This window comes from Diabrotica virgifera, chromosome 1 (genome assembly GCF_917563875.1).
Source record: "Diabrotica virgifera virgifera chromosome 1, PGI_DIABVI_V3a".
Lineage (NCBI taxonomy): Eukaryota > Metazoa > Arthropoda > Insecta > Coleoptera > Chrysomelidae > Diabrotica > Diabrotica virgifera.
This window is the reverse complement of record NC_065443.1, coordinates 290,441,159-290,468,851: the sequence shown is the minus strand read 5'-3', so window position 1 is coordinate 290,468,851 and position 27,693 is coordinate 290,441,159. Positions and strand designations below refer to the sequence as shown.

Here is a 27,693-nt window from a genome sequence, read left to right as displayed (position 1 = left end):
CGTGAGAGAGCGCTACCGTCGAAATTCACAGCCAATAGCTATACAAAAATCACAATAAAGATGCACTAGAAATAAACAAACTAAGACACGTTGAATGTTGCAAGGAGCATTTACAAATCATGATTTTAGTCTATTTACTAACGGTTTTTGCTCCATATTTTAAAGAACCGCTTGGATTGTTGACATGAAATTTGGCATGCACATAGCTAACGTGCCAAAGAAAAAAAGGGATATTGTGCCGATGTGTGCTTTGGCCCTGGGGGTGAGTTTCACTCCGTCACAGGGGTGAAGAAATATAGGTTCAAAATAATTCCGGAAATGGATAAACTTATTAACTCTAATAACTTTAGTTCTACCTATAGCGTTTTTTCACAAAGTTTTTTGAGTTATTTGCGAGTGAATATCTTTATTTTCCAAAAAACACGGTTTTTGACGGTTTTTCGCAAATAAAACTAAAAAAGTAAGCCTTTTATTAAAAAAAACAACATTTTCAGAAAAAATATAGCTTAGAAAAAAGTAAAAATGGTTTACGTATGAGGTCTCTAGACCCAGTAGTAGCAGAGTTGCAGATAATGAACAATAGGTTCATATTTGTCAAATTCCAAATCGAATATTTCAATGCGAAATAACCAAAAAATTAAGCACTTTTTGGGGAAAACTCATTACAACTTTTATAAAGTTTTTAAAAAACTCTATTTTTGGATTTTAAAATTTTTTTAGCATCAAACGTAAGCAAGCTACTCTCAAAATAAAGTTGGTCCCTTTCTTTGGTACCGCAAATCGAATTTTCAAAATTATGTTGGAAAAAATAAAAAAACCCAATGTTCGAAAAAAATTTATTTTGTCAGACGAAGTTACATTTATTTTCAATACTCATTTTGAGTTCTTATTTTCGAAACTCAGTCGTTCTTAAAATTATTTATGTACTTACATAGACAATAAATAAAAATATCTTTCAATATGATGTATTGACACAATCATATTAGACTAGAAGAGCCGGGATAGGTAAATTTTACTAATCATTTTAGGCAATATAAGAGTCTATAACTTAAATAGTGCAATCTAAAAGAAACCGTTTGAGCAATGTGTCGTCACTTTTCAGTGGCGCATCAAACTTTCCACTTATGTACGGGATAAATAAGTTAAAGGTTATAGTAATTAAAAAATAAAACTCAGCGCAATTTTACCCCTCTCCCCACCATTAAAAACGTCATTTTTCATTTTTATTTTTTTTTTGGCGCGGGATGCAATCAATTTTAGAATTTCAAAAAATTCACACGGCTTTTACAAAACATGTCCATTTTTATTTTTTTTTGAAAAATAGCTATATATATAGATACGTATTGTACACAATACGTATATATTTTGCTACAGATCAATTTCTTTTATTGCGTGTTTTATAAAAAACTATATTTCTAATTTTTTTAAGATTTTTCCGTAAGTTTCGCCACCTTAAAAAAATTCGAAAAACTGTTTTTTTTTTGTTCTTGGGAATTTTCTATCAAATCAAGTTTTTTTTATGGTTAATATATTATAAATTGAAGTAACTAAGTCCTTTAGTTTAGAACATTCAAAAATGTGAGAAACACGTTCAAACTCCCAAAAGTCCCAAAAAAAGTTTCTCGCATTCTTGAAGATGGCGAACCTTATGGAAAGATCTGAAAAAAATGCTCATACGTTAATTAATAGAATAGTGTTTATTATTTAAGTTTGACAAGAAGACAATATTTCACCAAAATTGTTCACAGAAGCTCTAGAGTCAATATTTAAGAACACTCAGTGGCAAGATATGGGCATCAATATAGATAGAGAAAAGTTAAATCATCTGAAGTTCTGTATTAATCGCAGAAAACTTAAAAAATACAGTTTCTATGATGCATTCGCTTAAAACTCTGTCGGAGAGATCAAGATAAAAAATAAACTTTGAGAAAACTAAATTTTGACAAATCTTGTAATGTTGTTCTGAAGCTATTTCCTTGTGGCATTTTTATAATTAACTTTTTAGATGGGAAATAAGCCACAATTAAATTGAAAAAATAATTTTATTAACGTTTCGATGCCCAAATCGGGTGTCGTTTTCAAAATACAAAATACTACTTACATTAAAAATTAAATTAAAATTAAAATCTTGTAATGAGTGGAAATATAACTGATGAACTAGCTGCTGGTATCAGCACATTGTGAAATGTTAGGTAATAAGGAGTCTAATGTTTATAATCTTTTTGAGGGTTTTATTAACTACAGTTTGTGGGCGACCGGTTTCGGCGTTTACAATTTGTACGCCATCATCAGGCCCTTAGAAACCGAACAAAGATATCAGTACAATGATATGATGGCTTACAAATTGTAAACGCCGAAACCGGTCGCACACAAACTGTAGTTAATAAAACCCTCAAAAAGATTATGAGCATTAGACTCCTTATTACCTAACATTTTGGAAATATAACTATTGACAATAATACCATACAACAAATAGGACACACACACAAAAATATCTATAACAAACATCTGGGACACGAGATCAAAATAAGCAGAGACAATCAAACACATGAAATGCAGAGGCGAATAGGCCTGACATGTGTCTCAAGCGAAAGGTTTATAACCAATGTGTTTTACCTGTACACACTTATGGAGCAGAAACGTTAACAATCAACCATTTTCAATGGGAAATAAGCCACAATTTTACCAAAAAAATGATTTTATTAACGTTTCGACGCCCAAGTCGGGTGTCGTCAAAATATAAAAAAAATATTAATGAATTAAACAAAAATGTTGGTCCGGTCCTGGAAATCGAAAGTGAACAACGTGAAAAATTTAGCTCTCATAAAAATCAAAAATTAAGTGGTATAAACAAATAATAAAATCTTAAAAATAACATAAATAGTTAAGGGAAAGTGCAATGTAAGACACAACGCAAAAGCCTTCAAAAAAAAAAGTTGTAAGTTAATGTATGCCTAGATTAATATTCATAAAGTCAAAAATCCAGTACCTAATATTTTAAGCATACAGTGTGTCAATTTTAAAACTTACAATGGGCTATATCTCACGAACAAACAAAAGCTGATATCGAAAAATGCTTGAAACCGTTTCTAGGATAGTAAGGGGGAACTAATATGACATGAAAGAGAACTCACCCCCATCAACCCTCTAGGTCCCACCCACCACAACCAAAAAAGTTTAAATTGCAAACCCCTACTTGTGATACATCATTGAAAAGCTTGTAAAAAATGCTATCTAATGATATAAATAATAATTATACAGGGTGAAGCAATAATTATGAAACTTTGGCTTAAATGGAAAATTTAATGAGGTTTTTGTAGAACTACCAAATTTGTTAAAAATGTCAATTAAATAAATGTTCAAAGTGGGTTCCATTGTTTTGTAAACAATAATACAGCCTATTTTCAAATTCTGCACGAACTTTGGCAAATGTTCTAGTAATAGCGCGACATGCTTGCGTAATTCTTTCTCGCAATTCTCCAAGTGACGTAGGTTGAGTTTTATAAACAACTGAATTTAGGTAACCCCATAGAAAACAGTCAGGTGGCGGTAAGTCTGGTGATCTCGGAGGCCACTCAATAGGACCTCTCCTTCCAATCCATTTGTTCGGATAATTAGTATCCAACCAGTGCCTAACTGGAGCTGCATAATGAGGAGGTGCTCCATCTTGTTGGAGTGTAGCAAATCTTCGTCTAGAGCTAGGTTGCCTTGGTCGTCTCTTTGGTTTTCTAATTCATGCACAATTAAAGGTTTGATGGTGTTTTCCAGCATATCGAGATAAATGTCGCCACTTAAATTAAATTGCCTGGTATGAACAAGGGGCCAATTATAGCATCGCCTAATATTCCTGCCCAAACATTCAGTTTTTCAGGATATTGAGTGTGACCTTCTCTGAATTGATGCGGGTTCGCATCACTCCAGTACCGCCAGTTTTGTTTATTTACATTACCATTCAGCATAAAAGTACGTGCATCAGTGAAACAAATATTTTTTAACAATCTTGGTTCAACGCGAATTCTTTCAGTCGTGAGTTCACGAAACTCAATTCGTCGGTATGGATATCATCTCCTAGTTCTTGAAGAATTTGTGTTTTAAACGGGTGAAACTTATGTAATTTCAACACCTTTCTAACCGACTCATGTGAAAGTCCTGTCATTGCTGATACTTGACGTGTTGATGCAGTAAGCTTTATTGCAAAATTTCCATGGACCTCAATTTGGGATGCTTCATTCAGTAATTTTGGAGCATCCTTTTTATTTTGCACTGATCCCGTTTCTCTAAACTTTTCAACTAAATCGCGGACGTACACGTGACTTACATTTTTGTCCGGATGCCTTTCATTAAATATTTGAGCTGTTCGTAAATAACACTGGTTCAGGGATGCAAATATGAAAATGATGTCCACGCGTTCAGGGCCTCGATTTTTGATCCTTCGCTTCGTTATCGAACGTATTCGTTTCGTATACTAAACAGATACGAAGCGTATACGTTCGATAACGAAGCGAAGGGTCAAAAATCGAGGAATACTGTAAACCATCGTGACAACTACAGCTGAATGACAGTACCGATCGTACAAATAATGAAAACTAATGACATTTAATAAAAGTCTCAAATAAACCAAAAATTATTGAATCTGACAGAACCCAAAAGCAGATGTTTTCAAATTGTTTTGCAAAAACGGCAAATTAAGTTTTTATTTAACAAAAAAATGTTCGACGGACACTTATGTTCAAAATAATAGTCCGGGAGATAGCATTACAAATATAAAAGTCATAGTAAGCCAGCTGATATTAACACCCTGTATAATTATTATTTATACCATTGGATAGCATTTTTTACAGCCTTTTAAATTATGTATCACAAGTAGAGGTTTGCAATTTAAAATTTTTTGGTTTTGGTGGGTTGTTCCTAGGGGGTTGATGGGGGTGAGTTATCTTTCATGTCATTTTAGTTACCCTGTACTTTCCTAGAAACGGTTTAAAGCATTTTTCGATATCAGCTTTTGTTCGTGAGATATAGCCCATTGTAAGTTTTAAAATTGACACACTGTATAATCAAAAACTAATTAAAATAAACCACGAAGAAAAACTTGTCGAGAATAGATTAAAACCAGTCATTTAGCAAAATTAAACATAAAAGTCAGGGACGGCTTTGGAAAATTTAATCATTTGGAAGAAAAATTAAATTAAAGTTGGTAGGTAGTGTTTTCTCTGAACCGTCGAGGTGGAAGGCACTGCCTGACGCCAACTTTAAATAAAATAAGGTTACGGGTATAATCCGACTCGAATGAACAATAAAAGGAGCAAACCGTAGCATGATAATTCGTTTGACAAAGAGCAAGCATTTAAGAAAAGTAAGTCAACAATAAGAACACCACCCCAAAAAGACGACAAAAAAAGAAATGGATGAAATAAAGAAAATATTAGCAGAACTGAAGCAGGAGATTAAAACAGAAATGAAGGAAGAAAATAAGGAGAACAGAAGTGATATAAAAAGAACTAAAAGAAGAGATAAAACAAAATAATGAAGAAATAAATAATATAAAACTAGAAATCCAAAAAATGAAAAATGAATGGACTAAGGAAAGACAAGACTTGATAGAAGAAAATTAATTGATTAAAAAAGAAAATAAAAAGATAACAGAAGATATAAAAGAGCTTCAACGAACAATAGAAATAATGGATAAAGACTTAAAAAGAAAAATAATTTAATTATTAGTGGGTTAGAAATAGATACTGACGATTCAGCAGCACTGAAAGAAAGAGCAGGAAATATGATTGGAAAGCATTTAGGAGCAAATATTAATATTAAAAGAGCATGTAAGATTGGAATTAGAACATGTTTAATAGAACTACGAAACGGAGAAGAAAAAACAGCCATTCTACGAAATAGGAACAAACTAAAGAATGTTGAACCCAAGAAAATATGGATAACAGAGGACCTTACAAAAAAAGAGAGAGAAAAGATAAAATCTCTAAGAGACAAAGCAAGGGAGATGAGAGATAAAGCAAAAACAGTGAAAATTGGGTACAACAAAATTACAGTGGATGGTAAGGAATGGAGATGGAACTACAATGAGGAAAAAGTAGTGGAGGTAGCGAGTCCAAAACACTAGCAGAGCGACAGAGAAGAGACGAAGTAGAGGCCAGACAAGGATCAGAAAACAAGGAAATTGCAAATACACTGGACAATGAAAATAAAAGTATATACTTGATTAGTGATAAAATTAGGTTTAGGAATTCAAATAAACATAATAATAGAAATAGGATGGGTGGTGGAAATATTGGTAGTATAGGGAGTATAAGCAGTAGTAGTAGTAGTAGTAATAACAATAATGAAAAATCAAATACTAATTTTGTAAATGAATTGCGTTCCTGGGACGACTTTACTAAAAGATAGTTCATTTGATTACATGAAATCAACCCAACTCAAGAATATCCGCTACAAAAAATCATAGCATGTGATCGGTCTTTAAAAAGAACCAAGTGCAACGGTGGCAGTTGCTATTCTCACGCTAGAGACTCCATAGTAAATCACGAGGGAAAACCAGGAAAAAACCTCGTGATACTATCCCTACATCGTAAGTATTTGTGCTTACATTTAGTTTACTCTTAAATCTAATACCAAATTCCAAATTTATAATTCAAAAATTATAAATACAGTAGACTCGTGATTATCCGAGTCTCGGTCATCCGAGCCCCTCGGTTAACCGAGGCAAAAGTCAGAACAGGTGAGTTACAATTTTCAACCATGCCGCAACATCGCCGCCTCATAATCAAAAAGACGAGCAAAGCTTATGCAAAATCAAATACTTTTTTAAACAGTAACATTATTAAGGTAAATGTTTTTATCTTTTATAGACAGTACTGTATTAATTTTGTCATTAAAATATCCACATTTGCACATTTATGATTATTCACGTGTTTTTCTCTCAATATAACCAATGTCAGTGTTAACCGAGTTTTTCCGTATCCGAGGTAGTCACGGTCCCAGTTACCTCGGATAATCGCGAGTCTACTGTAATAATATTATTTATAATTTAAAATGGCATATATTAAAGTCGGGATTTGGTATTAGATTTGAGAGTAAACTAAATGTAAGCACAAATACTTAGGATGTCGGGATAGTATCACGAGGTTTTTCCTGGGTTTCCCTCGTGATTTACTATCGAGTCTCTAGTGCGAGAATTTTACTGCCACCGTTGCATTTGGTTGTCTTTTTAAAGACAGATCACATGCTATGATTTTTTGTGGCGGATATTCTTGAGTTGAGTTAATTTCATGTAATCAAATGAACTATCTTTTAGTAAAGTCGTCCCAGGAACGCAACTCATCAATATTGGCAATATCATTTTAAAGTCTTCTACTTTAAAATGTATAATACATGTCTGAATTGCCGATATAAATGAGTCAGATTAAATAAATTATTAGAAGAATTTTTTACTAAGCAACAACATTTTTGTTTAATTTAGTATTATTTTGTATTTTGACAACGACACCCGACTTGGGCGTCGAAACGTTAATAAAATAATTGTTTTGGTAAAATTGTGGCTTATTTCCCATTCAAAATAGTTGATTATAAAAATGCCATAAGGAAATAGCTTCAGAACAACATTAAGAAACTTTAACAGTGACACAAAAATCCGCAAATAAACTCAGAGTTACACAACGAGCCATGGAACGTCCAATGCTTCGACACCACATAACAAACTAACAAATCAGGCAAAGACCAGGAGTTCAAGACCCTTAGGAGTTCATCGAAAGAATCAAAACCCTTAAGTGGAACTAGGCAGGCCACTTAGCTAGAACACAAGATGGACGGTGGACAAGACGAATCATGGAATGGAGGCCCAGAAACTATAAAAGAAGCCGACCACCGACTAGATTGACCGACGACATAAATGGAAAAGCGGGAAACAGACTACAAGCGGCCCAGTGGAAAGAACTGAGGGAGGCCTATGTCCAGCAGTGGATGCGAATGACTGATTTATGATGATGATTTAAGTTATAGACTCTTAGGGCCGGTTATTCGAACGCTAATCAAAAATTGAATCAACTAAACATAATTGATTACAATTATGAGATGTATTAATCAATTATGTTAATAATTGTTATGTTAATTAATCAATCAATTATGTTAATTATCATCATGATAATTAACATAATTGATTACAATCAACTGATTGACGCATGAATGAGGGGTGTTATATGATAGTTGTTAAGGGGACTTAATTATAATCAACTTCTTGATTAGTGTTCGAACAACCAGCCCTTATCTCTAAAATGATTAGCTAATTTTACCTATCCCGGCGCGTAGTCTATATTTCTATTAAAATATCCATTGATGCGGTTATCACGTTCACTATGACATAAAGTGACATACAGCCTTTAAAATGCATCGAAATTTAATCGGCCTATCTGTGGAATGTTTTTAATGAAATCAAAATGCGCAAATGCTGTATCATCTACATGATCCTTTTCAGATATATAAATAATTTTTGCAACATTTTCTTTTTGGTGTCCTTTTTTATATACTTTTTTAATATCATTTATAATCTTGTATATATATTTAGATGTTTCTGGACAAGGAATTACATAAAATAAAACCAGTTGAGGATTTTTTTGGAAAAAATCTTCGTATATGGCCTGAGTTCGTTGATTTGTGTCTTGAATGTGCGATATAATAACTAACCGTAACAATTTCTTTGTGGGGATGTTGCAAAGCTCAATCATGAGCCGTTCCATATTAATGGATGGAACATCTAACCTAAAAAAAAATAACAATTGAACCTTTGTATATTTAAACAAGAATAAAAAACCGCTAAACGCCGAAAATACGCATACAATATTCCAGCTACAAAAGAACTGATATGAATATTAAATGGCGAGAAAATGTATTTTCATTTTGATGGAAAATAAAATTCTAGTTATATTTTAAAAGATGTTTCCATAATATTTGCTAAATTTGAAGTAAAACGCGCTGGTTAATATCTCCATCAGCTTGTACTGTATCGAATGCTTTATGTCAATCAATGAAGCATGCATAAATATCGCATTTTACGTCTCTACATCGTTGAAACCAAACTGGGTACAGCTTATTTTTTCTTTGCACTGTCTATACAGGGTGAGTCACCACTAACGCGACGGAAGGCTATAGCGAAATGGTAAAAGATTAAAAAAAAATTAAATTGAATAGTTTGTAAGTTGATAAAAGCTACATTTTAAAATTATTTTGAAATATACAGGGTGTCCAATAAATGGCGGCATATCAAAGTTATATTTTTTCTTATGGAACACCCTGTATTTTATTGAATTTTTTTATTGTACACAAAAAATAAGGTATAGTTTCATAAGGCTTCCCTATACCTATGTACAGAGTGTTCTGAGTTTTGTTGACTTTTCTTAAAATGTAAAGTTTTAAAAGAGGGCTTATTCTCAAGTTATTTACGAAATTATAAAAATTATACTTTTACATCTAAATAGTTGGATATTGGTTGAATGTATTACATGATTAATTATTACACATTTTGTCTACAGGGTGTTCAAAATTTACAGTTTCATTAGTGGAGTATTCAATGTGTCATATGATGCTTATTTTAAATAGAACACCATGTATATTAATAAATAATTATACTAAACGAATTTACCTCTTTCGAATGGTATATGGATGTCCTATACCTAGGTGTCATAGTTTTTGCGTAATTTACAATTATTTAAATTCTTAATCTGCAAATCGATTTTAAAACAAAAGATGAAGTTAATTAATGTCATTGTATGGCATTGTCATTTTATGACAATACGGTCTGGTAACTATCTTATAATTAATGCATTCCATGCTTGATTATTACACATTTATTTACAGGGTGTTCAAAATTTACAGTTTCATTATTGGATTATTTAATGTAGCATAATATGATGGTTATTTTATTAGAACACCATGTATATTAATCAAGGATTATACTAAACACAGGTTGTTCTTTCGAATGGTATATGGTATATGTTCTATAACTGGGAGTCATAGTTTTTGCCTAATTTACAATTTTCTTAAACGGTACATCGATATTAAAAATATTTATAGTCACTCTCGATTTTTAAACCCATCATCTTGGCATAGTTGTTATAGAGTGTAGTTGTAAATAAATATGTAGATATATTTTTATTTGCTTACAATTCGTTATTAAGTAATAATATTAAGAAAATAACTAAATACAAAATGAACCACAACTTACTATAAGTAAAAAAATATCAGGCATATTATCATAAAAGGCACCTACCGGTGCCTTTTGATATTTTCATATCTGGGTAAACAGAAAACTAGAATCGAGTCGACATTCATTTAACTTATTCCCCGTTAGAGCGCGTTCTAACCTTACTCCGGTATAAATAGTTTTATTGTATACCGAGAACTACGGAAGTTTTGATGTAAATTTGTCTTCTTGCATAGCCTCCTTGATAACAGGTAGACCTAGAAATAGCGCTATCGGAGGATGGCACGAGACAGATTTAAATCAAAACGAAACCGTCTATTTTTGTATTTTTACTAATCCATACTCTGTATGAGAGTACAAAGACTCGTTTCATATAGGTTCTCTGAACCGCATTTTTGGAATATTTTCCTAGCGGTGCCTTTTGATATTTTCATATCTGGGTCAACAGAAAACTAGAATCGAGTCGACATTTATTTAAAAAAAATATCAGTTATGTAAATTCTTAATTTCATAAAAATGTCATCTGAAGTAGTAGGGTAGGAAGTGTAGCATTTACAATATTTTTAATATAACCCCATTTAAAAAAATTCCTCTTGGTCAATCCTGGTGACCTAGGTGGCCAAATATATGGACCGAATCTATCTATCCATTTATTTCTAAATTTTATGTTGAGGTTGTTCTTAAATGGACTGAGGTTGAGGTCTCTCAAAAATAAGCAGGATCTCCGTCCAATTGGAGCCACATGTTTGTTCGCACGCTTAGTGGAAGGTTTTAAGAAGGATCCAAAAATCTTGTTTTAAGAAATTTAAAAAAGCTGCTCTATTCAGATTTCCGTCAAAAAAATATGGATCGATAACGTACTCGCTCAGAATACTGCCCCAAACATTAACACTTCATCGGTGTTGGTGATCAACAGTAAAATGTTTGTTTACTGTATCATAATAAAACTAAAGCTATGTCTATTAACTAGACGATTATTATGAAAAGTAGGTAGATTCTTCTGTACACAATACTTTCTTAAAAAAAATCAGGATCTTCTAAAAATTCTTAAGTCTATAAACGAAAAGTTAAACGTTCCTGTTCTGTCTAATGCTGGTGTAGTTGAGTTTTATACGGATGATAGTGGTTTTTCTTATGTATTCTACACACTCGTTTGACTGATTTCCAATTGACTCGAAATTTTTCACGTAATAGTATTTGGGTTTTCCGTAACAGAAAGCAGGACATCAAGTTCGTTGACGTCATTAAAAATAAATGGTTTATTTTTATTTAACTTTTCGTACCTATGCAACATTACCAGTAGCACGGAATCTATCGAGAAATCTCTCAAAAACGTCCTTTTTTGGGTGTCTTCTATCAGGATACCTTTAAGCGTAAACTTTAGAAGCTGAGAGACAATTTTAAAAATATTCTCCAATGAAAAGTGGCATGTCTACTCTTTCATAGATATCGTGAATATTCATTTTTAGGAACAATTAAATTTGAATGTAATTGGTTCTACCAAAGCCATTTTTAAGTAAAAAAAAAATTTGAATATCATACACCGATGTTTATAGTTTTGATAATTACCAGACCGTACTGTCATAAACTGATGATCCCGAATGAAGTACGTGCCTCCTAGTGGCGGGATACGGGCAACAATACATTGGCTTATAGGGCAGTCCTTACAGTAGGGATCCTGGCCTATACAGAAAAATGCAGGCGGGTGTGGGGTAATACTGCACTTTGGTTGCATTGGTGGTGTATTGGCTAAACGTGCAGGACAGGGCAGGGTATGGTGCTGATAGAAAAGGCATTCAGGCATCAAATATCCAAAAATCTTTTCAGGCCATAATAATGAAAAGACCTTCTCCAAACGAAATAAAAACTTATACTGAAATGATGGCATCTCCTGAGGTAAAATGTTCCGGAAGTAAAATGAGCCTCCATTCGGATCTCCGGGTGAGGACTATCTCAGGGGGAACACCATTGCAGGTTAGAAAAATCAGGATAGGGTCTTGGAATCTTGGTAGTCTTACAGGTAAGAGTCTGGAGTTAGTGGATGCGCTCAAACGAAGAAGAGTTCAAATTGCTTGTATTCAAGAAACTAGGTGGAAAGGACAAAGGGCGAAAGAACTAGGTGATGGATATAAATTGTGGTATGTAGGGAGTAGTAACACTAGAAATGGAGTTGGTATAATTGCTGATAGTGAAATGAAAGATAACGTAGTAGATGTTGTAAGAACGAGTGATAGAATGATGTCAGTGAAATTTGTAATTGATAAAGAGGTATTGAATGTTGTGTGTGTGTATGCTCCTCAAACAGGTCTGGGTGAGAATGAAAGAAGAGCTTTCTATGATCAATTGGGAGACATACTGAGTGATATTCCAGCGGAGGAGAAAGTTATAATAGGAGGTGATTTCAATGCACATGTGGGCCAAGCCAAGACAGGATATGAAACAATACATGGGGGATTAGGCTTTGGAACTAGAAATGAAGCTGGAGATGACATGCTAGAATTAGCAACAGCATTGGATATGGCGATTGTTAACACATTCTTTAAAAAGAGAGAAACTCAACTTATTACCTACAAAAGTGGACAACATCAATCCCAAATAGACTACTTCATGATAAGGAAAGAAGACATACGTGAATGCAAGGACTGCAAGGTAATAGTTAGTGAGACAGTAAGCCAACAACATAAGCTGCTTGTTCTGGACATCGAAGTAAAAAGCGAAACTAAACAAAAATATCGGAGAGGACCACAAAAAATCAAGTGGTGGATGCTAAAAGATGAGAAGGAAGGTCTATTCAGGAAAAGAATAGTAGAAAAAATATGTTGGAACATGAAAGGAAGCCCTAACACAATTTGGAGAAAAATGGCCAATATTATTAGAGAGACGGCTATTGAAATACTTGGGAAAACGTCAGGAAAGAAGTTTGAAGATAAAGAGACTTGGTGGTGGTCAAATGAAGTACAAGGAAACATAAAAGAGAAGAGAAAATTATATAAAAAGTGGCAAGAAACCAGATCGGACATAGATCTTCAAAACTATATGGTCGCCAAAAAGAAAGCGAAAGTAGCAGTAGCAAAAGCTAAAGCAGAAGCGTATTCAAACCTATACGATCAACTTGATACCAGGGAAGGCGAAACGAAGATATATAAAATAGCCAAACAGAGAGCAAAGAAAGCAAAAGATTTTAATCAGATTAGATGTATCCGAGATGAAAATAATAAAATACTAGTTCACGAAAGGGATGTCAAAAAGAGATGGAGAAAGTACTTTGACAGCTTATTAAATGAAGAATTTGACAGACAGCCTGTAGAGTCAACGGAGACAGTAGCAGCAATGGTCACCAAAATAACCAACGAGGAAGTGGCTCAAGCGCTTCAAAAAATAAAGAAAGGAAAAGCGGTAGGACCAGATGATATTCCTGGGGAAGTATGGAGAGCATTGGGAGAGACAGGAACAAGGTGGCTAGCAGGTCTATTTAATAGAATTATGGAAGTTGGACAAATGCCAGACGAATGGAGAAGCAGTATACTGGTACCTGTTTACAAAAACAAGGGAGATATACAACAATGTACAAACTACAGGGCTATAAAACTGCTTAGCCACACCATGAAAATATGGGAAAGAGTAATTGATAGACGGATACGTGAAGAAACCGAAATATCCGAGAATCAATTTGGCTTTATGCAGGGTAGATCAACAACAGATGCAATTTTCATTATAAGGCAGTTGATGGAAAAATACAGGAGTAAAGAAACAAACGCTCATATGGTATTCATTGATCTTGAGAAAGCATATGATAGAGTTCCTCGAGAGATTCTGTGGTGGGCACTCAATAAGAAAGGAGTCCCTGGTGAATATGTAAAGATTGTGAGGGATATGTATGAGGGAGTAACGACTAGTGTTAGGACAGGTGTGGGAGAGACTGATAAATTTCATGTGAAAGTAGGATTGCATCAAGGTTCTGTGCTTAGTCCGTATTTATTCTCATTAGTTTTGGACCAGATAACAGCGAAAATACAGGGTAACATTCCATGGTGCTTAATGTATGCTGATGATGTCGTGTTAGTAGGAAATAGTGAAAGAGACTTAGAACAAAAACTGGAACAGTGGAGACAAGCTCTGGAGGAAAAAGGTTTAAAACTTAGTAGGACAAAAACAGAGTACTTGGAATGTTCATTTAAAGATGGAGCTACTACAAATAAAATGGTATCTTTGGATGGTGAAATGATTGTAAAAAGCAATAGTTTTAAGTACCTAGGATCGGTATTACAGAGTAATGGAGAAATAGATGGAGATGCATGCAGTAGAATTAGGGCTGGATGGATGAAGTGGAAAGAAGCGAGTGGTGTGTTGTGTGACAGAAAAATTCCAATGAAGCTGAAGGGAAAATTCTATAAAACAGCCATAAGACCAGCTATGATGTACGGAACTGAATGTTGGGCAGTGAAAAAGAAAGAGGAACAGCGAATGCATGTGGCGGAAATGAGAATGCTTAGATGGATGAGTGGAGTGACAAAGAAGGATAAAATTAGAAATGAGTATATTAGGGGAAGTCTAGGTGTGGCACCAATTGATGCCAAAATGAGAGAGCATAGGTTAAGATGGTTTGGTCATGTTCAACGTCGAGACGTTAACCACCCAATACGAAGAATAGCTGAAGTGCAGATTCCTGGAAGGAGTAGGAGAGGAAGACCAAAGAAGAGCTGGGGGGAGACGATAAGGCAGGACATGTTGGTAAAGGGGATTAACATTGATATGGCCCAAGATAGAATTGTGTGGAGAAATGCAATTAGGGAAGCCGACCCCGCATAGGGATAAGGCAAAGAGAATGATGATGACTGTCATAAACTGACAATGTCATACAATGACATTAATTAACTACATCTTTTGTTTTAAAATCGATTTACAGATTAAGAATTTAAATAATTGTAAATTACGCAAAAACTATAACACCTAGGTATAGGACATCCATATAACATTCGAAAGAGGTAAATTTGTTTAGTAAAATTATTTATTAATATACATGGTGTTCCATTTAAAATAAGCATCATATGACACATTGAATACTCCCCTAATGAAACTGTAAATTTTGAACACCCTGTAGACAAATGTGTAATAATTAATCATGGAATACATTCAACCAATATCAAACTATTTAGATGTAAAAATAATATTTTTATAATTTCTTAAATAACTTGAGAATAAGCCTTCTTTTAAAACTTTACATTTTAAGAAAAGTCAACATAACTCAGAACACTCTGTACATAGGTATAGGGAAGACTTATGAAACTATACCTTATTTTTTGGGGACAATTAAAAAATGCAATAAAATACAGGGTATTCCATAAGAAAAAATATAACTTTGATACGCTGCCATTTATTGGGACACCCTGTATATTTCAAAATAATTTTAAAATGTAGCTTTTATCAACTTACAAACTATTCAATTTAAATTTTTTTCAAATCTTTTACCATTTCGCTGTAATCTTCCGTCGCGTTAGTGGTGACTCACCCTGTATATCGTTTGATGTATAATTTTTAGAAATAATTTTAAAATATGAAGTTTTAGAAATAGTTTTAAATGACATATTTACCTGAGATCCCTTAATTGAGTCGCATATTTTAAACCACTGAATAAGTTAGTCATAAATGGTATATTTGGCACTTTCATTTCGATGTTCAGACTTTTCAATTGAGTACAGTCTTGAAAAAACTAAAATATAAAATCCATTATTTTCTAATAGAAATAAAAACTAAAACTAAAATAAGCAATGTAGAGTTGGTACAAAATCTCGTGAACCTTGGAAATACACATAACCGAAAAAAAAATTAATCCTACAAAGTTCTGAAATTGTTTTCTTCTGGCATGTTAAATTTATTATTGTGTTTATGGGATTCAGCCAATGCGAAAATCGTCCTCAGAGAATTAAAAAGAAACTTGGTCTGTAAGTTCTGTAAATTAGAAATTTAGGTCTGCAAATTAGGTCTGTAAATTTAATGTATCCGAGATGAAAATAATAAAATACTAGTTCACCAAAAGGATGTAAAAAAGAGATGGAGAAAGTACTTTGACGGCTTATTAAATGAAGAATTTGACAGACAGCCTGTGGAGTCAACGGAGACAGTAGCAGCAATGGTCACCAAAATAACAAACGAGGAAGTGGCTTAAGCGCTTCAAAAAATAAAGAAAGGAAAAGCGGTAGGACCAGATGATATTCCTGGGGAAGTATGGAGAGCATTGGGAGAGACAGGAACAATGAACATGGAAGTTGGACAAATGCCAGACGAATGGAGGAGCAGTATAGTACTACCTGTCTATAAAAACAAGGGAGATATACAACAATGTACTAAAAAAAATTACAGGGCTATAAAACTGCTTAGCCACACCATGAAAATATGGGAAAGAGTAATTGATAGACGGATACGTGAAGAGACCGAAATATCCGAGAATCAATTTGGCTTTACGCAGGGCAGATCAACAGAATATGCAATTTTCATTATAAGGCAGTTGATGGAAAAATACAGGATTAAAGAAACAAACGCTCATATCGTATTCATTGATCTTGAGAAAGCATATGATAGAGTTCTTCGAAAGATTCTGTGGTGGGCACTCAATAAGAAAGGAGTCCCTGGTGAATATGTAAAGATTGTGAGGGATATGTATGAGGGAGTAACGACTGGTGTTAGGACAGGTGTGGGAGAGACTGATAAATTTCATGTGAAAGTAGGATTGCACCAAGGCTCGGTGCTTAGTCCGTATTTATTCTCATTAGTTTTGGACCAGATAACAGCGAAACTACAGGGTAACATTCCATGGTGCTTAATGTATGCTGATGATGTCGTGTTAGTAGGAAAGAGTGAAAGGAAACTTAAAACAAAAACTGGAACAGTGGAGACAAGCTCTCGAGGAAAAAGGTTTAAAACTTAGTAGGAAAAAGACAGAGTATTTGGAATGCTCATTTAAAAATGGAGTTACTACAAATAAAATGGTATCTTTGGATGGTGAACTGATTGTAAAAAGCAATAGTTTTAAGTACCTGGGATCGGTATTACAGAGTAATGAAAAATAGATGGAGATGCATGCAGTAGAATTGGGGCTGGATGGATGAAGTGGAAGGAAGCGAGTTGTGTGCTGTGTGACAGGAAAATTCCAATGAAGTTAAAGGGAAAATTCTATAAAACAGCCATAAGGCCGGCTATGATGTACGGAACGGAATGTTGGGCAGTGAAAAAGAAAGAGGAACAACGAATGCATGTGGCGCAAATGAGAATGCTTAGATGGATGAGTGGAGTGACAAAAAAAGGATAAAATTAAAAATGAGTATATTAGGGGAAGTCTAGGTGTGGCACCAATTGATGCCAAAATGAGAGAGCATAGGTTGAGATGGTTTGGTCATGTCCAACGTCGAGACGTTAATCACCCAATACGAAGAATTGCTGAAGTGCAGATTCCTGGAAGGAGTAGGAGAGGAAGACCAAAGAAGACGTGGAGGGGGGGGAGGAGACGATTAGGCAGGACATGTTGGTACAGGGGATTAATATTGATATCACCCAAGATAGAAGTGTGTGGAGAAATGCAATTAGGGAAGCCGACCCCGCATAGGGATAAGGCAAAGATAATGATGATAGGTCTGTAAATTCTGATAAAAACGTCACAACCTGAGGATGCTGGACAAACTGAACAGCCCAATGAATAGCACACCTAGAAGTCTCATACCCAATACAACATGGTCAATCAACAACACAACAGAAAGGGATCACGTTTTTAAATTTTTAATTTTGTAAACAAATTATTTATACAATAGTCAATAACGCTATTAAATAGATTATTGTTAAATTTTAAAATATGATAAAAAAATTTAATTTTAATTTTTGAATATGATTTTTTTCAACAATCACATCTACATAACAGATTACACAAACAAACTAACAAAAAACAATACACAAAAACAGTCCGAATTTGATACCCCAGAATTTGGTAACATAATTTCAAACAATGTTTTTCAACCGCAGATTACTTGGTGCCTTAAAATCGAGGCTAAAATTTAATTTGCAAGGAATATACACGTAACCTAAAAAGATCAGGTTGTGAGGATTTTCCCAGAATTTTTCAGACCTAATTTCTTTTTAATTTTCTGAGGACGATTTCAGGAGTGGAAATCGAAACGTTAAACAATATTTCATTTAAAAAATGTAATTTTTATTACTATTACACCAACAATAATTGTGGCTCAATCCCATAAACACAATACTTAATCTTATAAACATTTACTATTAAATTGCATACTGAATTGTAATATTCAAAATATTCATGCATCAACAAAATAATTAATTTAATCATATAACTACTTCATGTCTGTGTTACAAAATAAATTTTTTACATTAAATGCTCGTTGCATAATCGGAAAAGTCTAGGGATATTTTTACAATACCGGGTGTCCACTTATATTTTCCCCCATTTTAATTGCCTATAACTTCTAAACGGCTCAAGATAGAAATATGCGGTTTTCGTTGAAATGTTTTATTTTAGTAAAAGTTTTGTCTGAATGGATTGAATTTTTTATATCGCTTTCAAATGCGAAAAGAAAAATGGCGGATTTTTAAAAAAACGTTGTTGACTTTTTTTTAATGGAACCCCCAGTATATTTTTTTGTAAATTGAAAGAAAGGTCATTCACCTATCCAGCGATATAAAGTTTTTCAAAATCGGTTGTCAAATCACTGAGTAATTCATTTTTAAAATGAAAGGTGCAACGTGGAAATCACATACCTAAATAACATAATTAAGCAAATTGATATCCGACAAAATCCGCCATTTTTTTTCGTATTTGAAAGTGATATACAAAATTCAATACATTCAGACAAAAATTTTACTAAAATAAAACATTTCAGCGAGAACCGCATTTTTCTATCTTAAACCGTTTAGAAGTTATAGGCAGATAAAATGGGGGAAAATATAAGTGGACACCCGGTAAAATAAAATTAATAAAAATAAATTCATGTGGTCGTTTAATTTCAATTGAATTTGTACAGTTGCTCATCCTGTACATTTTTTGAGTAAAACAAAAACTTAAAAGTGATAACCAATATTTGACAACGTTTTTAACAGGAGGGGAAAAACTATGGTTTAATACTGCAGTAAATATTCAGGTAGTTTCGATTTTGTTCGTGCTATAAATATATTGTTTAGTTAGTGTATTGAAATATTGTTTATCTACTCTATCTCATATTGTGTATAAGTTTTTAGTTTGTGAAAACTGTCATTATAGATAGCAGTGCGTGAAGGATTTAAAGTGTGCGTGAAGTAACAATGAATTTTAAATGCAATTTACTTTTTCGCATTGTTTTTTTTTGGCACACTTTCATATAATAAAATATTTCGCGTTGTCATGGTAATGACATGTGAGCAATAAATTACAACAAAAGTTTTGACAGTTTTATGGTTTGAAAGAAGTTAGAATTTTTAAATATAAGTTCTAAAAATTGTAGAATAGAAATAAATTCCAGTGACGAAGAGTTACAGTTTTTTTATGTTTATCGTAGATAAAATATTGTATGAAACTGCGCGTAAAGTACTTTTTGCGAACTTACGCGATGTATAGCACTCGCACCGCTGTCGCTCGTGCTCTAAACATCGCGTGCGTTCGCAAAAAGCATACTTCACGAACTGTTTCATAAATAACTATTTTTGTCATTGAGTGACGTCATTTAACTTCGGATGAGATGAATAGGGCTGTAGCTGTAGACCTTCTTCAAGGTGACAAGAGGGAAACTAATGTAGCTGAGCGCATGGGAGTCTCCGAAAGTGTTGTAAGTTGATTGCGGCGGCGTTTTTGTGACACTGGAAATCCAGCCGAACGCCAGCCGAATTTTTAGTGTTAACCGCTAGAAGACAACCAAAAATTACAGCACCTGAATTGATTAGCACCTTGCTGCAGGCACACCAGGTAATCACAGGCCGTGATACTGTAAGAAATCGTCTCCATGAAGCCAATCTCCACAGTTGAAGGCCATCGGGTTCTCCACCTATCTCCAGAGGCAAATGCGTTGCAAGATTAGAGTACTGTCAGAAATATCAAAAGTGTGATGCAAATGATTGGGCTAGTTTTATCAAAGTTAATACCACGAGTCCTCTAAATTTTATCGATAAATTTTTTTGTTTTCACGAAAACTTCTTTATTTGGTAAAATTACGAAAACAAACTGAATGATAAAATCACGAGTCCGAAGGACGAGTAATTTTATCCATTTCGGTTTGTTTGAGTGATTTTACCCTAAATAAAGAAGTTTAAGTATGAAAACGAAAAAATTTATCAAGCAAAATTTAGAGGACGAGTGGTATTTGAAAAGATTATTTTGTGAACCAATATGTATTATTAGTAAATACGGGCATCTGTGAAATATTTTTAAGACAACTAGGATCAATGTCTTAAGTAGGTTATAGATAAATTATTTTATATTTTTAAATTTAGGGTACCTTAAGTATTATCAGGGAAGAGACTGTTTTATCAAGGAAGAGGCTGTTTTATCAGTATTACACTCAATGATTGGCTAGAACGACGCGTGGTGATTGGCTGAAAAAGCAAAAACGTCAGAATTTGACAGGTGAAAAAAATAATCAACGAAAACTTTTCGTTTATAAATTCGCAAAGTCTGTGTGTTATTGCGTTGCTGCTTCTGCAATACTTAGAGCAGATTTATCGACGGTTTCTTGTGTAGTTTTGTCTTCTGAATCCAAATCTGAAAACGGCATTTCGATACCTCTAACCGTCTTCGAGATAATCGACCTCAAAGTCTAAAATATGACGTCACAATCATTTTATTTTCTGCCGACACACTAACCGTCAGTCAGCTGAAATCGTTGCTAGTAAGTAGGCTAGTTTTTTAATCTAAATTTGTCAAGCAAAGCATAGGTTATTTACATTTGAGTTTAACACTTCGTAATGTCAAACTAAATTTTAAATGAAGTATTAATAAAATATCAATGGCATTTGATAGTGAATTTAATTATTATAATATAAAATAAATAAGATGTTCAAAAATACAAATTGAGTATATTTTCAAAGCAATAATTTATTAAAAAGCTTAAAAAGGTTTATACGAGTATACGGCCTCCCTTTAATGATAAATGGACTGTTCCATTTGTTATGAAATGAAAATTGTTATTATAGTCGGTTCGCTAAACTCAGACACAACTGACTAGTGATTTTAGTAGGTAATTTTTTAGTTTTTTTTACTAATTATTTAGTAATTATTAACTATTTAGTAATTATTTTTTTGCCAAATTGGCAAAATTACTGACTCAAATCACTAACCAGTTTTGTCTGAGTTTAGCGAACCGACCATATGAAATGTTGTTTGGAATAAAAAAATTATGGTCTGATATGCGCATCCTTCTAATGGAAAAAAATATTTGAAATTTTTTTTCAAATTATGGATACCAACAACATTTTCATTTATAAATCTTTTATTTTTAATTTGACGAAGAAAAGTTATTCTTCATAAAAAGCTCTTCATGGTCTAAGATTTATGATGCAACCATCATATATCAAATTTTATTAATTTTATACGAGGTATATAAAAAATATGAATTTCGATCAAGACTAAAGTACCTTTATATTTCAAAATATTTAAATTAGAATATAATTGCACATTAAAACATAATTTTTAATTCTAAACAACATTTTATAATAGAAATTTTCCATATTATGAATTAAAATACACAAATAAACAAAGTTTTCGTTATGATAATGCTCGCATTTTCAGCTTGTTTATAATAAATATACATTTAATTGCACTTAAAAGGTATATTGTTATTTTTGACATTTGACCAAATTTTCTTGTATATTAAATACTATTAAGCACTACAAATCGATCATCATTTATCCAAAACAACTAAAGAAGAAATTACTTCTTCTTTTAAAAATATCCCTAGGCTTTTCCGATGTGTGTATAATATTAAGAGGTTACATCAGCACGTCATCAAAACGAAAAACGCGTTCCAAGATTGCGGCTTTAATTTTGAATATTTTGTCAAGATACACATATTATATTCGTAATAGGAATAGTAAAGTATGGCGGTACAGAGGACAATTTAAAAAATATGTTAGTATGTGGAAATTACTGTATAATTAAATAAAATATTACAAAAACGAGATTATACCACCATTAAGAAGAACAAAAAATAGATTTGCTACCAGACTTTCACCATGTAATCAAGTCACACCACAGCTTAGATGTTACCTGGGGCATAATATTTAAATAGTTTAAACATACATGCTTTAATTGGCATTTTTAACTGATGTTTCCTTAACGGTCCACTTACACAGGGCTTTGACCCACATATTTTTGTTAAACTATATCTTGGTGGTTAGCATGTAAACTTCACGTAAGCACTGATGATGACTGGTAAACCAGTCGAAAACTAGTTATGTGATTGTGATGTAGCCCTTTTTAGGGATTTTAAATATATACTTTTTATAAAGGATTTACTATTTTTTGTATTACATGGCATACAGCCAACTACAGGAAAACATTTTCCTTGTGGATTTTTAAAAAAATACACTTTCTTCAAATAAACTTTTTTATCAAATGCCTAGATTTTGTGTCACATTGGAACTACTAAAATTGATTATCTATAACAAGAAATCGAACATATTATAAATAATAACTAACTAGCCAACAAAGAGAAATAGGCACTGTCATTTTGACAAAGCTACGTCGGTTTTCTAAGTGTAATAACATTATGATTCTCTTATTGTTCGTCCGCTATAACTTTTCCCATGCGTCAGGATTCATTTTCAAGCAAATTAAGTCAGAACATAAAGTAAAACGAACGTCGATGTGTATATACATTTTATTGTTGTTCTGAAGCTATTTCCTTGTGGCATTTTTATAATTATGTATTTTTTATGGGAAATAAGCCACAATTTTACTAAAAAATTAATTTATTAACGTTTCGAAGCCCAAATCGGGTTTCGTTGTCAAAATACAAAATACTATTAAAATAAAACAAACATGTTGTTGCTAAGTAAAAAAATTCTTCTAATAATTTATTTAATCTGACTCATTTATATTGGCAATTCAGACGTATATTATACATTTTAAAGTAGAAGACTTTAAAATGATATCGCCAATATTTATGAGTTGCGTTCCTGGGACGACTTTACTAAAAGATAGTTCATTTGATTACATGAAATCAATCCCAAGTCAAGAATATCCGTCGTAAAAAAATCATAGCATATGATCTGTCTTTAAAAAGACAACCAAATGCAACGACGACAGTAAAATTCTCGCGTTAGAGATTCCATAGTAAATCACGAGGGAAAACCAGGAAAAAAACCTCGTGATACTATCCCGACGTCGTAAGTATTTGGTCTTACATTTAATCTACCTTCAAAAAACTAATACCAAATTCTGACTTTAATATGTTTAAATTATAAATAATATTAATATTACATAGATATACAATAAGTAATACTAAAATATAAAATTTGTACTAACTCGATATGTTATTGACTTACTAATCGTGGTATTTTCTTTCTATTGACTTCCTCTTTCAGTATGGATTTCGAAACTAATATCATTTCTAAACAAAATTTAAAACCCACAGTATGGTGGAGATATGTAGATGATGTGTTTTCAATATGGCCTCATAGATCAGAATTGTTGGATACATTCCTGAATATTATAAACGATCAAGAAGAGACAATAAAATTTACAATGGAAAAGGAATACAATAACACTTTGCCTTTCCTCGATGTTTTAGTCTCAAAGAAGGATACTGGATATGAGACTCAAGTGTATAGAAAACCAACACATACCAACAGATATCTCAATTACAAATCAAATCACAACATCAACGTTAAAAAGGGAATCATTAAATCCTTATATGATAGAGCCAAAATTACTTGTTCTAACGAAAATTCATTTTTAGAAGAAAAACAATTGTTAACATCTGTTTTATTAAAAAATGATTATCCTTTATCGTTTATAAATAAGGAATTGACAAGATTAGATCGAATGGAACAGAACAACTTAGAACGGGATCCTACAACATTCACAAGAAATAATACGAGGAAAATAACAATACCATATATAAAAGGACTATCCGAGAAACTTAAAACGGTAGGAAATAAATTCAACATTTCAACAACATTCAAAACAACAAACACATTGAGATCTATTCTATCTAAAACTAAACCTAACAATGAACAAGAAAGAACAAAGAATTGCATTTATAGAATACCTTGTGAATGCGAACAATTTTATTTAGGTGAAACATCAAGACCATTAAACGTTAGAATAAGTGAACATCAGTCTTATATAAAAAACAGAGAATTTGATAGATCTCAGATATGTCAACACGCATGGGATAATGAACATAGAGTTCAGTGGAGAGATTCAAGTATAGTCCTGAAAGAATCAGATAGTAAAAAGAGAAAAATCAAAGAAGCGGCTCTAATTATGCTAAATGAAACCAATTGTGTCGCAAATTCCTCGGTAGAATGCAGTAGGATGTGGTTACCCATACTGAAAGAGGAAGTCAATAGAAAGAAAATACCACGATTAGTAAGTCAATAACATATCGAGTTAGTACAAATTTTATATTTTAGTATTACTTATTGTATATCTATGTAATATTAATATTATTTATAATTTAAACATATTAAAGTCAGAATTTGGTATTAATTTTTTGAAGGTAGATTAAATGTAAGACCAAATACTTACGACGTCGGGATAGTATCACGAGGTTTTTTTCCTGGTTTTCCCTCGTGATTTACTATGGAATCTCTAACGCGAGAATTTTACTGTCGTCGTTGCATTTGGTTGTCTTTTTAAAGACAGATCATATGCTATGATTTTTTTACGACGGATATTCTTGACTTGGGATTGATTTCATGTAATCAAATGAACTATCTTTTAGTAAAGTCGTCCCAGGAACGCAACTCATAAATATTGGCGATATCATTTTAAAGTCTTCTACTTTAAAATGTATAATATACGTCTGAATTGCCAATATAAATGAGTCAGATTAAATAAATTATTAGAAGAATTTTTTTACTTAGCAACAACATGTTTGTTTTATTTTAATAGTATTTTGTATTTTGACAACGAAACCCGATTTGGGCTTCGAAACGTTAATAAATTAATTTTTTAGTAAAATTGTGGCTTATTTCCCATAAAAAAATACATAATACATTTTATATACTGTATACTATATACTACACACATCGGCGTACGTTTCACTTTATGTTTTGACTTAATTTGCTTGAAAATGAATCGTGACGCATGGGAAAAGTTATAGCGGACGAACAATATATGTTCTAAATAATTGATGGATTCGACCGTTACTTGATGGAAGTTCATTTTATCTAACAATAAAACACTGAAAATTTTCTATACTTCCACAAAATTTATTATAACTATGTGACTACAGCTGTTTCGGCAGAGAGCCTTTCTCAACTGATTTAATTTACTATGTGTTTGCCTTTTTAAAGTCTTTAACTGAAGAGGTTGAGGAGTGGGGAGCTCCCCACAACTCGAGACAAACAACTCCCCACTCATCAACCTCTTCAGTTAAAGACTTTAAAAAGGCAAATACATAGTAAACTAAATCACTTAAGGAAGGCACTCTTCCGAAACAGCTGTAGTCACATAGTTATAATAAATTTTGTGGAAGTATAGAAAACAAACGTTTTCAGTGTTTTATTGTTAAATATCTGTTATGTTATCTGTATCGATATCTGTTCAGTGCAGTAGTGTATTATTTTCTAAGATATTTGAATTCGTTAATGTTGAATCGTTAAACTATTTGATATATACGTTTATAGTAAACTTCATTTTTTGTTGAGATGTATACATTATTAATTTAGGTGAGATATTGCGACTGCTCGTACATTCACTAAGCAAAAACCAAAAAGAAATATGGGGGATGAGACAATGATTTTATTATTATTTTGTGCAAATACCTATGTTAACATAGGTATTTTGATTTATTTTTATTTTGATTTATTTTTATAAATGTTTATTTACTATAATAAAATTAAATATAAAATCATAATAATAAAATTGTTTTCATTTAGCGTGCATATGAGTATATTGTCACAATATTGAGCCTTGATCAACCTGACATTAGATAGTGTCAAATGTCAAATTAATACTGCCGACGCACTGTTGCCAAAGTTTCGCAGAACTTTCGAAAAAGGGTGTGATACTATCTCCCGAAGTGATACTATCTCCCGAATTAATATTGATGACTCGCTGATGTGGTCTCTTAATTCTAAGTATGGAATTAAAAACAATTGAAATTACCTTCGGGAAAAACGATCCGCTCAACAACGGCGGTGTAAACATTGATAGCCTCTGCAGGTTTGTGAAGTTCGGTAGAGACGCAAAGGCGTTTAGGACGGACGGAGACATTTTTCTGTAAATAAAATAGTCGATTACGCACAAAAGAACTTTTCTTCTTTCTAATAATCCTTAGTGCCCTTTGGGGCGTCGGATATGGCTTAGTGCGTTCGGTACAAAAGAACAAAAGAGGAAATTCTCTTTTAGGTCGTAATGCCGAATGTCGAGAATAGCAGCTGTCTTGGAAAGTTAGCTATGGAAAGCTCAAAACAGAAGTGGAAGATCAAGTGAATAAAGCAAACAGAGCCGTAGGTTACCTAAATGAAACAACATGGAAAAATAAAAACATCGCAAAAGAAATGAAAGGCAGAATTTACAAAACAGTCATCAGACCAATAATGACATACGTGGCAGAAACACCTGACACAGAGATGACAAAAAGATTGCTCGAAACAGCGGAGATGAAAACCCTTCGAAAAATTGATGGTAAGACAGTATGGGACAGAGCTAGAAGTACAGATATACGAAGGAGATGCAAAGTGGAGAATATTAATAACTGGATAAGAAACAGAAGAGTATAATGGAATGACCACATAAGCCGAATGACAACAAATAAAGTAGTAACGCCGGCGAGAGACGTTCCCCGATAGGAAGACGATCAGTGAGAAGGCCACAAATAGATGGAACGACAACTTTCTGGAGTCACATTGAAAAAACAGACAGAGTCATGTATATACAAAAAGAAGAAGATACACAAATTTGCAACATCATGTTTATTCATTTAAAACAGTATTATGCAATGAAAAACTGGGAATAGAAAATAGACCTAGAGTAATGAAATGCTACATATTCTCTGTCATTTTATGAAATGAAAAATATGAGTCGATGTGAGATTGGTTATACAAGGGAAAGTGGAAGGAAAAAGAGGACCGCGAAGACGACGCACATTCTGGTTGAAAATTTTAAAGCAGTGGAGTGGAAAAACAACAATAGTCTGGGCAGATTATCGGAGAATAGGCCATTTTTGGGAAAAGTTATTTACCAACAATTTTATTGCTGCAATCGAATCTTATGATTGTATATATTAATAATATAGGTATGCAAAGTCCGCAGATAGTGTGATACTTTTTTTATAAACAAA

At 32.9% G+C, this 27,693-nt stretch overlaps 1 protein-coding gene across 2 annotated transcripts in view; it reads right to left on the bottom strand.

Moving 5' to 3' along the window:
- Positions 1–822: 822 nt before the first annotated feature.
- Positions 823–27,693, bottom strand: part of LOC114332210 (uncharacterized) — a 77,278-nt gene continuing 50,407 nt past the window's right edge. For both annotated transcript variants that reach the window (XM_050642123.1, XM_050642124.1), the window contains 3 exons: positions 26,517–26,628; positions 15,799–15,917; positions 823–8,766 (listed from right to left, as the gene is read on the bottom strand). In XM_050642123.1, the coding sequence (XP_050498080.1) occupies positions 8,388–8,766; positions 15,799–15,917; positions 26,517–26,628 (610 nt within the window). In that variant the 3' untranslated portion in view covers positions 823–8,387. The remainder of the gene's footprint in view (positions 8,767–15,798; positions 15,918–26,516; positions 26,629–27,693) is intronic.